The sequence below is a fragment of the Oncorhynchus gorbuscha genome, linkage group LG02 (assembly GCF_021184085.1).
Source record: "Oncorhynchus gorbuscha isolate QuinsamMale2020 ecotype Even-year linkage group LG02, OgorEven_v1.0, whole genome shotgun sequence".
Classification (NCBI taxonomy): domain Eukaryota; kingdom Metazoa; phylum Chordata; class Actinopteri; order Salmoniformes; family Salmonidae; genus Oncorhynchus; species Oncorhynchus gorbuscha.
In genome coordinates, this window is record NC_060174.1 from 30,860,768 (window position 1) to 30,877,108 (window position 16,341).

Genomic DNA, 16,341 nt, shown 5'->3' on the forward strand with positions numbered 1-16,341 from the left:
GGTGACTGTAGAAGCCATCCTGACCTTCTCTTGTAACCCTGCCTCTCTTCTTCTTTTCTGTTGAGAGCAGTCAGAGGAAGAGGAAATGGATTTGGTGAGTTTTAAGAAATGCCTGAGAAAAATGGCTGAATGAGCACACTTTAAATCGTAACAACAGAAAGAGGCATATAGATCAGTAACACGTGTTCAGGAGTGAAAGCTGTACTTGAACTGTAGATTTGAATAACTTGAACTGGGTTTATTGAATTGATTTGATTGAATGCATTTTATTTTTATAAAGACTAAATTGAGAAATGAACAGTAGCATCAGTGTGTCACTGCATGTTTTAGGCCTGGCCTGTTAAAGATGCCTCAACCTGTCTAATGTGCTGTGCACCGCCACTCCCATGTGTTGTTCAGGGAATGCCAGACATCCTGCTGGGTTTGTGTGTGTTTCTGTTTGTTTGCGAATGAGCACACAATGCACATGTTCACAAGAACTATCAGACAGGTCCTACATCAATCTTGTGTCTGGTTACTTCAAGAAAGTCGTTTGGACAGACATCAAATATTATTTAGTCAAACGAAAGGTTTCGTAATATCACAGAAATTCCAAAGTAACTTTCCAAGAAGAGATTTCAGATCTTGGATTTATTTTTCTAATTGGGAGGGGCAGATTACTTCATTGTGGATTAAGTCTATGAAGAAGTTTGTTTTTGATGATGTCACCTCGTTGGAGAGAATAGGAGCAGCGGATATTTATCAAACTGTCATGATGCAATATTGCCTCAAATGTAACCTTCAGCTGCACTATATTACAAGGATTTGCCTTATGTGTTTGCTACACTTATTGAGTAAAGGTGTCTCTTGATGTTATTCCCACCCAGATCCCAAACAGTCCTGCTGCTCATGCTAAATGTCATTTTGCCTCTATCAGGTGCTAGCAAATACAGTGCATTCGGAAAGTATTCAGACCCCTTGACTTTTTCTACAATTTGTTATGTTACAGCCTTATTCTAAATTTTATGAAATTATTTTTTTCTTAATAAATGTACACACAATACCCTATAATGACAAAGCAAAAACAGGTTTTTTGGAATGTTTGCAAATTTATAAAAAATGTCAAACAGAAATATTGCATTTACATAAGTATTCAGACCCTGTACTCAGTGCTTTGTTGAAGCACCTTTGGCAGTGATTACAGCCTCGAGTCTTCTTGGGTATGACGCTGCAAGCTTGGCACAGCTGTATTTGGGTAGTTTCTCCCATTGTTCTCTGCAGATCCTCTAAAACTCTGTCAGGTTGGATGGGGAGCATCGCTGCAGAGCAATTTTCAGGTCTCTCCAGAGATTTTCGATCGGGTTCAAGTCTGGTCTCTGGCTGGGACACTCAAGGACATTCAGAGACTTGTCCAGAAGCCACTGTGTTGTCTTGGCTGTGTGCCTAGGGTTGTTGTCCTGTTGGAAGATGAACCTTCGCCCCAGTCTGAGGTCCTGAGCGCTCTGGACCATGTTTTCATCAAGGATCTCTCTGTACTTTGCTCCATTAATCTTCCCCTCGAACCTGATTAGTCTCCCAGTCCCTGCCTCTGAAAAACATCCCCACAGTATGATGCTACCACCACCATGCTTTACCGTATGGATGGTACCAGGTTTCCTCCAGACGTGAAGCTTGTCACAACAGTTCAATCTTGGTTTCATCAGAGCAGAGAATCTTTCCCTTTAGGTGCCTTTTGGCAAACTCCAAGCGGGCTGTCATGTGCCTTTTACTGAGGAGTGGCATCTCTGGCCACTATATGATGGAGGCCACTGTGTTCTTGGGCACCTTCATTACTGTAGACATTTATTGGTACCCTTCCCCAGATCTGTGTCTCGACACAATCCTATCTCAGAGCTCTACGGACAATTCCTTCGACCTCATTGCTAGGTTTTTGCTCTTACATGCACTGTTACCTGTGGGACCTTATGTAGACAGGTGTGTGCCTTTCTAAATCATGTCCAATCAAGTTAATATAGTACAGGTGGACTCCAATCAAGTTGTAGAAACATCTCAAGGATGATCAATGGAAACAGGATGCACCTGAGCTCCATTTTGAGTCTCATAGCAAAGGGTCTGTTTTTTAAATATTTTGAATGCATTTGCGAAAATGTCAAAAACCTGTTTTCGCTTTATCATTATGGGGTAGTGTGTGTAGATTGATGAAACATTTTTATTAAACCCATTATAGAATAAGGCTGTAACGTAAAACAAAATGTGGAAAAAGGGAAGTCGTCTGAATACTTTCCGAATACACTGTATGTCTCACTTTTAGATCAGAACAAACAAGTGTAGCATTCAAAGTTGATAGTGGTACATAATGGACAGAATGTTATAACCTCAGAAGATTTGAATAAAGCATGCATAGATCTGAGTTCAGTGTGAGTGTGTGGGCCTGGTGAGTGTAGTAGGCTCCCTCAGAGCTTTTGTGGTCCAGTTGCTGCCTTATGAAGGCACTGCGTTGTGTGTGACTGTGTGCTTAGGACAGCATGCCAGCCACTGCAGCCAGGATTGCGGTTTTAAAAGGAGTTAGTAGTAGCTACTGTATATTATCCAAATGTAGGACCCATCTCTTTTTGTATCAGGCTTAAGAAATCTGCAATCTGTAAACGACTTGAGTGCTGAAGAGCATTTGCCTTAGCTTGTAAGGACAATTGAATATGAAAAAGATCGCATATCAGCACCAATCCCACTATTGTATATGGTAAAACGATATCATACTTCAGAACTATATTCCCTTATCCATAATCCCTACATTGAATAACTGTTAAGAGATTCATCCACAAACAACAGCCCTCTTCTCAATATTGGACAAACACATGCAATGTCTTTACTTAATGGGATTGAGTTTTATGCTTATTGTGCATATTGTCAAGCCGTTGTCATATAACAAGCCTCAGTATGTTATCTGGATTGTAGCTACATGTGACATGAAGCTACAATGCCCCCTCTTGGTGGAAAGTAGTATCACAACACATTTGTCCACTGTCACAATAATAATGGTCTTTATCAAGTTACTACTTAAAAACATATAAAATGAAATATATAACAACTGACATTTTGTAAAATTTGGGTTCACTACAGTAAGGCCTATAGGGCCATACTGTTGCTTTGTTCATTACATCTGTGTTTTCCTGGTTTTGTTTGCAGAACACCCAAAGGCTAAGCAGCTCCCAGTCCCAGCCACTGGCCACCCCAGTAGTGTCTGTCACCACCCCCAGCCTGCCCCCTCAAGGCCTGGTCTACTCAGGCATGCCCACCGCTTACAACACCGGTGAGTCTACCCCTCTGTCCCCTGCCACAGCTGCCTGCCTGGCTGTTACTGATTGGTCTGGTCTCCTGTGGTGAGAGGTGTTGCTGCAGTAACAGTGTGAGGGGGATTGTGTGTAACTCACTGTTCTCTGGTGCTGTTGTTGCAGAGTACTCCCTGAGCAGTGCAGAGATCTCCTCCCTACAGGGCTTCGGCTCTCCAGGGCTCTCTCTGGGCTCCATGTCGGCATGGCAACAACATCAACTGGGCCAGGCAGCTCTCAGTTCTTTGGTGTGAGTAACACATTAGCAAACACACACACACATACATACACATTAAGAAACCCACACATGAACACACATTATATACACATTCAAACTACATACAGTGCCTTGCGAAAGTATTCGGCCCCCTTGAACTTTGCGACCTTTTGCCACATTTCAGGCTTCAAACATAAAGATATAAAACTGTATTTTTTTTGTGAAGAATCAACAACAAGTGGGACACAATCATGAAGTGGAACGACATTTATTGGATATTTAAAAAAAAATTACAAATCAAAAACTGAAGAATTGGGCGTGCAAAATTATTCAGCCCCCTTAAGTTAATACATTGTAGCGCCACCTTTTGCTGCGATTACAGCTGTAAGTCGCTTGAGGTATGTCTCTATCAGTTTTGCACATCGAGAGACTGACATTTTTTCCCATTCCTCCTTGCAAAACAGCTCGAGCTCAGTGAGGTTGGATGGAGAGCATTTGTGAACAGCAGTTTTCAGTTCCTTCCACAGATTCTCGATTGGATTCAGGTCTGGACTTTGACTTGGCCATTCTAACACCTGGATATGTTTATTTTTGAACCATTCCATTGTAGATTTTGCTTTATGTTTTGGATCATTGTCTTGTTGGAAGACAAATCTCCGTCCCAGTCTCAGGTCTTTTGCAGACTCCATCAGGTTTTCTTCCAGAATGGTCCTGTATTTGGCTCCATCCATCTTCCCATCAATTTTAACCATCTTCCCTGTCCCTGCTAAAGAAAAGCAGGCCCAAACCATGATGCTGCCACCACCATGTTTGACAGTGGAGATGGTGTGTTCAGGGTGATGAGCTGTGTTGCTTTTACACCAAACATAACGTTTTGCATTGTTGCCACAAAATTAAATTTTGGTTTCATCTGACCAGAGCACCTTCTTCCACATGTTTGTTGTGTCTCCCAGGTGGCTTGTGGCAAACTTTAAACAACACTTTTTATGGATATCTTTAAGAAATGGCTTTCTTCTTGCCACTCTTCCATAAAGGCCAGATTTGTGCAATATACGACTGATTGTTATCCTATGGACAGAGTCTCCCACCTCAGCTGTAGATCTCTGCAGTTCATCCAGAGTGATCATGGGCCTCTTGGCTGCATCTCTGATCTTGGCTGATCTCCTTGTATGAGCTGAAAGTTTAGAGGGACGGCCAGGTCTTGGTAGATTTGCAGTGGTCTGATACTCCTTCCATTTAAATATTATCGCTTGCACAGTGCTCCTTGGGATGTTTAAAGCTTGGGAAATCGTTTTGTATCCAAATCCAGCTTTAAACTTCTTCACAACAGTATCTCGGACCTGCCTGGTGTGTTCCTTGTTCTTCATGATGCTCTCTGCGGTTTTAACGGACCTCTGAGACTATCACAGTGCAGGTGCATTTATACGGAGACTTGATTACACACAGGTGGATTGTATTTATCATCATTAGTCATTTAGGTCAACATTGGATCATTCAGAGATCCTCACTGAACTTCTGGAGAGAGTTTGCTGCACTGAAAGTAAAGGGGCTGAATGATTTTGCACGCCCAATTTTTCAGTTTTTGATTTGTTAAAAAAAGTTTGAAATATCCAATAAATGTCGTTCCACTTCATGATTGTGTCCCACTTGTTGTTGATTCTTCACAAAAAAATACAGATTTATATATTTATGTTTGAAGCCTGAAATTTTTCAAAAGGTCGCAAAGTTCAAGGGGGCCGAATACTTTCGCAAGGCACTGTAGCTTGTGCTCCTTTAAATATCCCTTTTCCAACCACCACTCCAAGAACCTGATCTATGTCACTTTCCAAATGGCCACTGAGCCCATGCTGTTTCTCTCACAGGGGTGGTGGTCACCTACCTCAGGGCTCCAACCTCTCCATCAACACCAGCCAAAACATCAATATCAAGTCAGAACCCATCTCCCCTCCTCGGGAGCGCGTCACCCCCTCTGGCTTCCACCAGCAGCAGCAACAGCAGCGGCATCAGCAGCAGCAGCAGGCGTCCAGCCGGCAGGACCTGGGCCGCTCGCCAGTGGACAGCCTCAGCTCCTCCTGCAGTTCATATGATGGCAGCGACCGCGAGGACCACCGGCCAGACTTCCACACCTCCTCCATGGGGCTGGGCAGACCCCCGGCCGGCACCGAGGACAACAGGGCAAGCCCTTCTGTCAAGCGCATGCGCATGGACACCTGGGTAACATAGAGCCACATGGTCAAGCCTCCAGTCACCAGCTAGTCAGAGGGAGGGAGGGAGGGAGGGGGTAGACTTGGGGGAGAGATGGATGGGGTAGGTAAGGTCCTTTATAGTTATCATTATAATATTATTATTTAACTCCATTTCATTTTGTAAGAAGGAGAATGGCAAATACAATTAAAGGACATATCTAAATTAAATACATCTCACATGAATAAGAAGAGCATTCAAGTAGTTGGACTGAATTATGTACACAAACAGATGTTATCAGGTACTGGGTGCAATCAAGATTATGTTTGCAGGAGTCCGATGTTCAAAGAAAAAAAAGCAAATGAAACAATCTAGTTCATTGTAGTCACTGGTCTAGTCTGGCACTTACTTGTAGTTGCTGTTTTTGCTGTTGTGGTTGCAAGTTGCAAACAATCAAAGAAAGTCAGAGTGTTGCCTACTGGCTGAGGGCCCCTGCTTGTGGCATCCACTGTTAGAGCGCAGGTTTCCAACATGATGGTGTAACGGCATACACCTTTAATCTCACACAATGTTGACTCAATTTGTCTCTTTCTATTAAGTTATTACATCAAATCGATGTGAAATCTCATTTTAAAACAAAATCGACCTCAGAGACACTACAACATAATTTGAAAGAGGTAGAATTTCTCTCGTGGGGTTTGAGACAGGAAAAGCTATCATGTATGGGAAGGACATGGCTCAGAGTCATGTGATTAGTTCTAAAAGAGAGGAAAAGTATATTGCAATAATAACATATTCATTTTATAATCTGATATGGGAAATTAAGATAATGGGAAATGGTCCAGTTGAACTGGTAGCATAGTAATAGTAAGAAATATTCTCATTGCTCCAACAATTCATTGGTAATGTAAGCCAAAGCTGTACTGTATGTTTATTTGTTATTTTGTAGCTATGTTTTCCTAGCAATTCTCTCAAAAACAACTGTTTATCTTAGTTATGTTTTTACTGTGCTCTGTTACAACCAATACGAAGACATGCAAGCCAGATCTTGAATCAATATCTAAAGCCATGAACACTTGATGTTCTGTTTGTAAAATTCTAAATTTGAGCCAAATGTTTTCTTTTGTTATGTAAATAGCAACTTTAATATTTATCACCTTGGTGTTAAGTACGTATGTATTGTACCATCACCAGATTCAAGAAAAAGGTATATTTTTGTGGATTACTGCCATGTTTACCCAGCGAGATCCTTATTAAGTAGAGTATTCACTGGTTAATATTTACTATTTTGTTAATTATACTGTGCTTTCTTTAAAATTTTGTTATTACTGTTTTAAAATCAGTGGATTTATTTCCAGAGTAGTTTTTTGGGTCATTTTCCCTTTAATAGTGGTGAATATCTGTCCCTATGAAATTGTAATAACAGTGCTGTGAGGTTAAAGTTCCTGTATACCGTATGTTGTGAAGGAAAATCGCAATGCTAAGGATAACATGGTTCCTTCTATTGTGTTAACTATTTACCTGCAGCTGCTGGATACTCTGCCAACTTTCAAACCCAAGGTCCCATCTCAGCATTGCAAAACCGCCCATTGTGATTGTGCTTAGCTCAATCGAAAGATATACCATTTCATTAACCATGCCAATAAACCTATTTATGGTTAATTAAATTATCCATCGATAGATCACTCTGGTGAATTTTTTCACATTGAGTAAACTAAGTTACAAACGTTGTAAATATCATAGCCTAAATGTACATCTCAGTCATTATAAATTGGCACAGTAAAATATCCTTTGTAAATGCCCCATCACTAGTAGGAAATGAATAATCCAGAAATCATGATGTCATAAACAGGGTGTAGTACTGGTGAGGGGAAACAGCCATTTTCTGTTTCACTGTTGTATGTTTGCCTGTGTCAGCATATCAGAACCTGGCAGAGGCATGTAGGTCATTGTCTGTTACAGGTGGCCCTGGTTTCATTATACCCAATCCTCACAGTGGCTAAGTGTCAGAGAATTCAGCAGCTAAAACGTAGTAGAGACAATGCAACTGAATTGACTTGATCTCACACTGCTGGATTGCACACATTTGTATGAGAATTGTGTTGTACAAAAGGAGTCTCTCTTTATATTTGCTATATTTTCCCTTGTGTGTTTCTTCTCCATGCCCACCTCCACCCCTTTCATTTGATCCATAACAGTTGGCCATAAGCCAATAGTGATCTATGTAGTTTACAACTCATACTCTGTCCAGATGGGACCCCAACAAAATGTGACTTGAAGGGTCCAGTCTACTATTAGATGTTATTGCAAGTCCCATATAGTCATCCTCAGCACTAGAATGAAGATTTGCGGTTATGATGAAGTAGGAACTATGTGCTTAGGGCCTACAGGGCCTGAGCAGATGAAAATATGACTGTTAACCTTTAGTCCTTAAGTGCCACTGTGTGAGGGAGCTTGATAGGCAGTTGCACATCAATTTGAAATCATGTAAACCTTTCTGAACACATTGTTTTCCTCAGTCTTGATCAATTCAGAAATATTTTAGAGATGCATAAGAAACACAACATAACTTATTAATATAAAATTTAACACTTCAGGTTTCAGAATAGCAATAAAACCATTACACTATTCTTAAAAGGCAGTAGCAGTCTTTTTTAATAACTTCATCACACAATTACATGCACACTTTAGCACTTGGTAGGATATCAGGGAATTTTTCTAGGTTCACTCTTTATATGCACGGTTAGAAAATAGCCTTATCCCAAAGAATTACTCATGTTATACATCAAGAAAAGCCTCAAAAAGCTCCAAACTTGCACCCCTACAGCTAAAGAAGCTGACATACATCACAGTACATAGACTGGATAATCACACTCCCCTGAAATCAGATTCACACAAGGAATGTATTGAGAATGTAAAGGGATAGACTTGCTTTTTTGGTCTATGTGCTGTGTAAAAATATGCACAACTATTGAATGTGAAAGAACAGGATTTAAGGAGACAACAGAACTTTGTTTGAAGTACTTTCTTCACTTTGCTTTGCGAGAGTAAGCCTACAATGCTTTGCTTTATGGCTTTTACAAAACAGAACTATGTGTTTGGTAATTGTTGTAGTTAATAGTTCACTTAAAGAAGCTGTTTGCGGTTTGGATGCTCAAACCGTTTGGCGGCACAAGCTGGACTTTGTTGCCATGAATGAAACAAACTGTTTCAAAATCAAGAGAGAATTTTAAGTTAATCTGCATTTTATTTCCCTTGAATGTGTTGTTTTATCTTCATTATACAATAAATATTCTAGTGAACTTTTTATTGAATGACTAACATACCAAGCTAGAGATTGTTGTACAAATTTGTATTCTACATTCACTAAAAGTAAAACTATTGGCTTTTACTGTGTATTTTAGGTTCTCTCACTCATCCTGTATAAAATTAAGTAAACAACTCTCTTACCTAGATTTTGTCCCCCTGTGAAGTCCCCAACAATAGAGACTGTCAGCTTTATTAAACACCTCAATGTATGCTTAAACACCAACTCTATGTGCCTTCATATGGGAGTGATGGAGAGGAAAGTGTCCCAATTAATTATTTACAAGCATCATGTAATGTTCACAAAAGGTCAGCACAAGTTGGCTTTCATAATACAGAAGTGCAGGAAGTGCGTTTTCAAACCGAATAGTTCACATTGTCATTGATCTTTTTGGAAAACCTTCATTCAGACACTACAGGCTATTATACATTGAGTATACAACACCTTAAAAACACCTGCTCTTTCCATGACATAGACTGACCGGGTGACAGCTATAATTCCTTATTGATGTCACTTGTTAAATCCACTTCAAGGGGAGGAGATGGGTTAACGAAGGATTTGAGACAATTGAGAATTGGATTGTGGGTGTTTGCCATTCAGAGGGTGAATGGGCAAGACACAATATTTAAGTGCCTTTGAACTGGGTATGGTAGCAGGTGCCAGGCGTACTGTACTGGTTTGTGACAAGAACTGCAAACATTGTAGTCAACATGGGCCAGCATCCCTGTGGATCGCTCAACACCTTGTACAGTCCATGCCCTGACAAATTGAGGCTGTTCCGAAGGCAAAGGTGGGGGTTCAACTCAATATTAGGAAGGTGTCCTAATGTTTCGTATACTCCGTGTACACATAGGCAGGAATGTTGAACTACAGTTGTGCAGTACCAATGCTTACTGGCGGGTGGATGGGAAAAATATTCTGGAACTCCTGCATAGCCTGACCATAATCAATACACTTTTTAGCCATTATATGCTAACATTAATACTACTAGTAAAATAGGAGGACCCTACTGTCAGTGTGTGTGAAGCATAAATAGTCAAACGGAATCAGGTGAAACATGCTGTTGTATATTTACAGGTTTTGGGCTAGAAGGTAAGCTGGATCCACAAGTATTTACAAGATGTTGATGAACTCTGTCCTACGTAGACTTTCAAAATAACAAAGAATAATCTAAATAGCCAATAACTGAAGTTATGACTGGCTTCTGCAGAGTGCCTCCAAACTAGGCAGATCACCTATAACTGAAGAGATAGGCTATTTCATCAATAATATGTAATCCTATAATCAATATTTCTCTAAAGCCAATATACCAAATAGCCAATAAATTTCACAATATCAGGATATACCCTGTAAAATCACAAGCATTCAATGGATAAAGATATTAGGAAAACACCCCACAACATAGCATCTGATCAGTCCAAAATCAGTCCAAAAAATCTGAAAGGTGAGTATCCCAAAGGCCGGCAGATGGCCATATCGAGTCATTCATCTTACCATCCAAAATTAATGTTAGTAACTGGCTATAGATTCATATCCCCCGTGAACCGGTTCGTAAATTCAGCATTCTCCATTCAGGCTGCAAAGGCGTCAATTTCCTCCTTAATTCGATTTAATGGCGAGAAGGCAGAAGAAAACTTGGAAAATATGCATACATTTTTATGAAACACCATTTTCCACCACAGAGTACGAGTGTATAGGCAGCTGCATAAATTCCTTTTCGACGATAAGATGAAATGACTCAATATCACCATCGGCCAGCCTTTTGGCTAGAAAGTGAGTTGGCAGCAGGTCGGTGATACAATGCAGTGGTGTAAAGTGCTTAATTAAATGCACTTTAAAATACTACTTATGTATTTTTTTGGGGTACCTATACTTTACTATTTATATTTTTGACAACTTTTACTTCACTACATTCCTATAGAAAATATTGTACTTTTTACTCCATACATTTTCCCTGACAAACAAAAGTAATTGTTACATTTGAATGCTTAGCAGGACCGGAAAGTTGTTAAATTTACACACTTATCAAGAGAACACATGGTCATCCCTACTGCTTATGGTCTGGCGGACTCACTAAACACAAATGCATCTTTTGTAAATAATATCAGTTGGACTGTGCCCCTGGCCATTCGTACATTTTTAAAATGAGAAAATTATGCCGTCTGCTTTGCTTAATATATGGATTACCTTTATACTTTTGATACTTAAGTATATTTTGGCAATTACATTTACTTTTGATACTTAAGTATATTTTGGCAATTACATTTACTTTTGATACTTAAGTATATTTAAAACCAAATACTTTTAGACTTTTACTCAAGTAGTATTTTACTGGCTGATTTTTACTTTTACTTGAGTAACTTTCTATCAAGGTATCTATAAGTATGACAATTCGGTACTTTTTCCACCACTTGTTCATAAAATAAATGTATTCACATGCTATTGTGTAATAACTGTGGGACATATCAACAGGAATATGTGCTTGTAATCGTTGGAAATATGAAACATTTTCAATCTTAAAAAAAAAAATATATACAATATATATACACACACACTATATCAGGGGTACGCAACCCTGTTCCTGGAGTGCCACAGGTACTGCAGGATTTTGTTCCAACTAGGCACAACACCGGACCGACTGAGCTAATTGATCAGTTCAGCGATTGCCTAAATTCAACACACCTGTTCTTCCAGGTTGGTTAAATCAAAAACATGAAGCGTCTGCGGCACTCCAGGACCAGAGTCCTGGACACCCCTTCAAAGTAATGGATTGAGCTATTTCAGCCACACCTGTTGTTGACAGGTGTATAACATCAAGCACACCGCCATGCAATCTCCATAGACAAACATTGACAGTAGAATGGCATTGTTGAATAGCTCAGTAACTTTCAACGTGCACTGTCATAGGATGCCACCTTTCCAACAAGTCAGTTCATCAAATTTCTGCCCTGCTACAGCTGCCCTGGTCATCTGTAATTGATGTTATTGTGAAGTGGAAACGTCTAGCAGCAATAACAGCTCAGCCGCGAAGTGGTAGGAAACACAAGCTCACATAACGGGACCGCCGAGTGCTGAAACGCGTAAAAATCATCTGTCCTCGTTTGCAACACTCACAACCAAGTTCTAAACTGCTTCTGGAAGCAACATCAGCACAAAAACTATCCGTCGGGAACTTCATGAAATGGGGTTCCATGGCCGAGCAGCCACACACAAGCCTAAGGTCACCATGTGCAGTGCCAAGCGTCGACTGAAATGGTGTAAAGCTTGCCAGCATTGGACTCTGGAGCAAAAAAACGATAAGCCCTAAGACCTAAGTAAAGGGCTTTCCAGACAGGAAGTGGCAGCAGAGTTTCCCATTCATTTTCAATTAAGATAGGCAGAGGCGGAATTCTACCCAGACGGAGAGGTCAGCGGTGCTCAGTCAGTGGACTGCCATCAGACAATAATATGGTGAAAATAAGGATGTCCTTTGTGAAGGTACTTAGAAATACATGCTCTTGCTTCCAAACAGGTTTGACAAATGGTGGAGACCAACCACAGGGTCAAACAGGCCACACCAGTCCCAGGTTTTCATATAGCGATAAGAGTGTTTTAACGATGCATATTTCCCATGCATTGAAGATGATGCACTTAGCGACAGTTCTTGCTATGTTACGTTGGAGCATGTGTCTGTACGTCCCATTACCTGTATGTTAGAGATGTCTATGTTGAGTATTTTTATATTTTTTTTATTGAACCTTTATGTAACTAGGCAAGTCAGTTAAGAACAAATTCTTAATTACAGTGACGGCCTACCAAAAGGCCTCCTGTGGGGACGGGGGCTGGGATTAAAAATAAAATAAATATATAAATAAATATAGGACAAAACTTAACGACGAGAGACAACACTACATAAAGAGAGACCTAAGACAACAACATAGCAAGGCAGCAACACATGACAACACAGCATGGTAGCAACACAACATATCAACAACATGGTAGCAACAGAAAATGGTAGCGGAACAAAACATAGTACAAACATTATTGGGCATAGACAACAGCAAGAAGATAGAGACAAAAACACATCACACAAAGCAGCCACAACTGTCAGTAAGTGTCCATGATTGAGTCTTTGAATGAGGAAATTGAGATAAAACTGTCCAGTTTGAGTGTTTGTTGCAGCTCATTCCAGTTGCTAGCTGCCACAAACTGAAAAGTGCATGATGTGTCTCCTCTCTAACACCCAGGAAGCTCAGATTCCAACTCCCATTCGAAAGCTCTGCAAGTGTTATGTCAAAATGCATTCGTTATTCTCCAAATATGATGTTTAGCTGAGCAACCATCTTCATTTATTACCGTTTGGCCAGTATGTACTTCCAAAAAAAGGTATGAATAAAATTGACAAGCAATTTAAAAAATGTATCTTCGGCACTTTCATTGTATTGCGCTGTTGTAGACTTCGGACGTAAGAGTGTAGAAGGCAACTCTAATGAATGCATTTTGACCCTTGAATGGACCAATGGCACTTGAAAGCGCTGTGTTACAGGCCATCTTTCATGGGTCTACTAATCTCTGCCCTCAAACAGTGTATATTTACCTCTAGTGCTCCACTAGTGCATGTTTTTTGGGGTTCAGTGTTCTGGGCCACTTGTGCATGGTACTGGAAGAGGTCCAGTGTGCATGTGTAAAGTAACCAGGCAGGATTTTGGACTGTTTGAGATAGAGGGCAACAGGCCACCTGCAACAGGGGCTTGCCCACTCTGGGCCCCAAGTCCTCGCTTTTAACTGGTTGCCAAGCTGGGGCTTCTTTCATGTGTGCCTGAGCTCTAAGACATTGGCAAATATTGAACAAGGCTTGGTCCAGATTCAAATGCATCGGTTGTCACAGAGTCACCGCTGTTATGCAGAGAAGATCAGTGTGTGAGCATCGCTAGGCCTGTTGTATTAACATCCGTGTGTGGACAAAACTATTGTTGATTCTCAGCCAACGTAAATTCTCACTTTTGATGAGCTTAGGCTTTACCATGTTGCACTGTAAACAAACGGAGATGAATGAAAGAAACAGAGCCTGGATATGTTATCTACAGACAAGTGATTCAGTGATTGGATGTTAGTGTTGGAGGTCAGTAGTAGTAGATCATAGCCATAGCCTGCATTCTTTACTCAGACTTCATGACTCAGAATCCATCTGTATCATATTGTTTGCCCAATATAAATATGAACAACAAAGCATTCCTGTGTATGTACTTTCCTCTTAATTTCTGAATGTAAAAATGTTAGACATACTGTACAGTAACTCATCTTTTGGGACCATTAGTGACCTACTGTTCCTTTGTTTTGAAGCACTTCCATAACTTGAGGATATCCGTGTCCACACTGTGTCATGCTGGTGATAGAGGACCCAAAAGCGACTTAACAGAAACAGAGTTTATTCAAGTCCAAACAGGGAATAACAGAAATCCTCTAGTCTGTAGAGGGGAATAACAAGAGAAGCGGCCACAGACTGCAGGTCGCTTCGGGTAGGCGCAGGCCGTAGTTGACAGAGACACCTGCTCACACGCAGCATCTGATGAAGGCAAAAAACACGACAGGACAGGGCGAAACACAATCACAGCACGGTGAATACTAAACAAGGAACCGACGGGACAGGAACGGAACACAAAGGAATAAATAGGGACTCTAATCAGGGGAAAGGATCGGGAACAGGTGTGGGAAGACTAAATGATGATTAGGGGAATAGGAACAGCTGGGAGCAGGAACGGAACGATAGAGAGAAGAGAGAGCGAGAGAGTGAGAGAGGGAGGGGGAGAGAGAGGGATAGAAGGAGGGAAAGAACCAAATAAGACCAGCAGAGGGAAACGAATAGAATGGGGAGCACAGGGACAAGACATGATAATAAATGACAAACATGACAGTACCCCCCCACTCACCGAGCGCCTCCTGGCGCACTCGAGGAGGAATCCTGGCGGCAACGGAGGAAATCATCGATGAGTGAACGGTCCAGCACGTCCCGAGACGGAACCCAACTCCTCTCCTCAGGACCGTAACCCTCCCAATCCACTAAGTATTGGTGACCCCGTCCCCGAGAACGCATGTCCATGATCTTATGTACCTTGTAAATAGGTGCGCTCTCGACAAGGACGGGAGGGGGGGAGGGAAGACGAACGGGGGTGCGAAGAAAGGGCTTAACACAGGAGACATGGAAGACAGGATGGACGCGACGAAGATGTAGTCGCACAGCGACAGGATTGACGACCTGGGAGACACGGAACGGACCAATGAACCGCGGAGTCAACGTACGAGAAGCTGTCGTAAGAGGAAGGTTGCGAGTGGAAAGCCACACTCTCTGGCCGCAACAATACCTTGGACTCTTAATCCTGCGTTTATTGGCGGCTCTCACAGTCTTCCCCGCAGACAAAGGCAGACCGGTAGTGAAGCCTAAGGCGATGTGAGACCATGGTCGAGAAGGAATGGGGAGCGGTCTGAGACGACCGGCAGGAGGAGAGTTACCCGACTAGTCTGCGCGCAGTCCGAACAAGCAGCCATGAAACGGCGCGTGTCACGCTCCTGAGTCGGCCACCAAAGCGCTGGCGAATAGACGCAAGAGTGCCTCGAACACCGGGATGACCAGCTAACTTGGCAGAGTGAGCCCACTGAAGAACAGCCAGACGAGTGGAAACAGGAACGAAAAGGAGGTTACTAGGACAGCGCGCGGCGACGCAGTGTGCGTGAGTGCTTGCTTAACCTGTCTTTCAATTCCCCAGACTGTTAACCCGACAACACGCCCATAAGGAAGAATCCCCTCGGGATCAGTAGAAGCCACAGAAGAACTAAACAGACGGGATAAGGCATCAGGCTTGGTGTTCTTGCTACCCGGACGGTAAGAAATCACAAACTCGAAACGAGCGAAAAACAACGCCCAACGAGCTTGACGGGCATTAAGTCGTTTGGCAGAACGGATGTACTCAAGGTTCTTATGGTCTGTCCAAACGACAAAAGGAACGGTCGCCCCCTCCAACCACTGTCGCCATTCGCCAGGGCTAAGCGGATGGCGAGCAGTTCACGGTTACCCACATCATAGTTGCGCTCAGATGGCGACAGGCGATGAGAAAATAAGCGCAAGGATGAACCTTATCGTCAGACTGGAAGCGCTGGGATAGAATGGCTCCCACGCCTACCTCTGAAGCGTCAACCTCGACAATGAATTGTCTAGTGACGTCAGGAGTAACGAGGATAGGAGCGGACGTAAAACGTTCTTTTAGAAGATCAAAAGCTCCTGGGCGGAACCGGACCACTTAAAACACGTCTTGACAGAAGTAAGAGCTGTGAGAGGGGCAGCAACTTGA

At 41.9% G+C, this 16,341-nt stretch overlaps 1 protein-coding gene across 9 annotated transcripts in view; it reads left to right on the plus strand.

Moving 5' to 3' along the window:
- LOC124000809 (myocyte-specific enhancer factor 2A-like) overlaps nucleotides 1-9,016 on the plus strand; it is a 120,325-nt gene extending 111,309 nt beyond the window's left edge. For 5 of the 9 annotated variants that reach the window (XM_046307443.1, XM_046307436.1, XM_046307451.1 and 2 more), the window contains 4 exons: nucleotides 71-94; nucleotides 3,166-3,289; nucleotides 3,435-3,558; nucleotides 5,388-9,016. In XM_046307443.1, the coding sequence (XP_046163399.1) occupies nucleotides 71-94; nucleotides 3,166-3,289; nucleotides 3,435-3,558; nucleotides 5,388-5,748 (633 nt within the window). In that variant the 3' untranslated portion in view covers nucleotides 5,749-9,016. The remainder of the gene's footprint in view (nucleotides 1-70; nucleotides 95-3,165; nucleotides 3,290-3,434; nucleotides 3,559-5,387) is intronic. The other 4 variants (XM_046307502.1, XM_046307459.1, XM_046307494.1 and 1 more) reach the window with 1 other exon arrangement.
- Nucleotides 9,017-16,341: the final 7,325 nt, after the last annotated feature.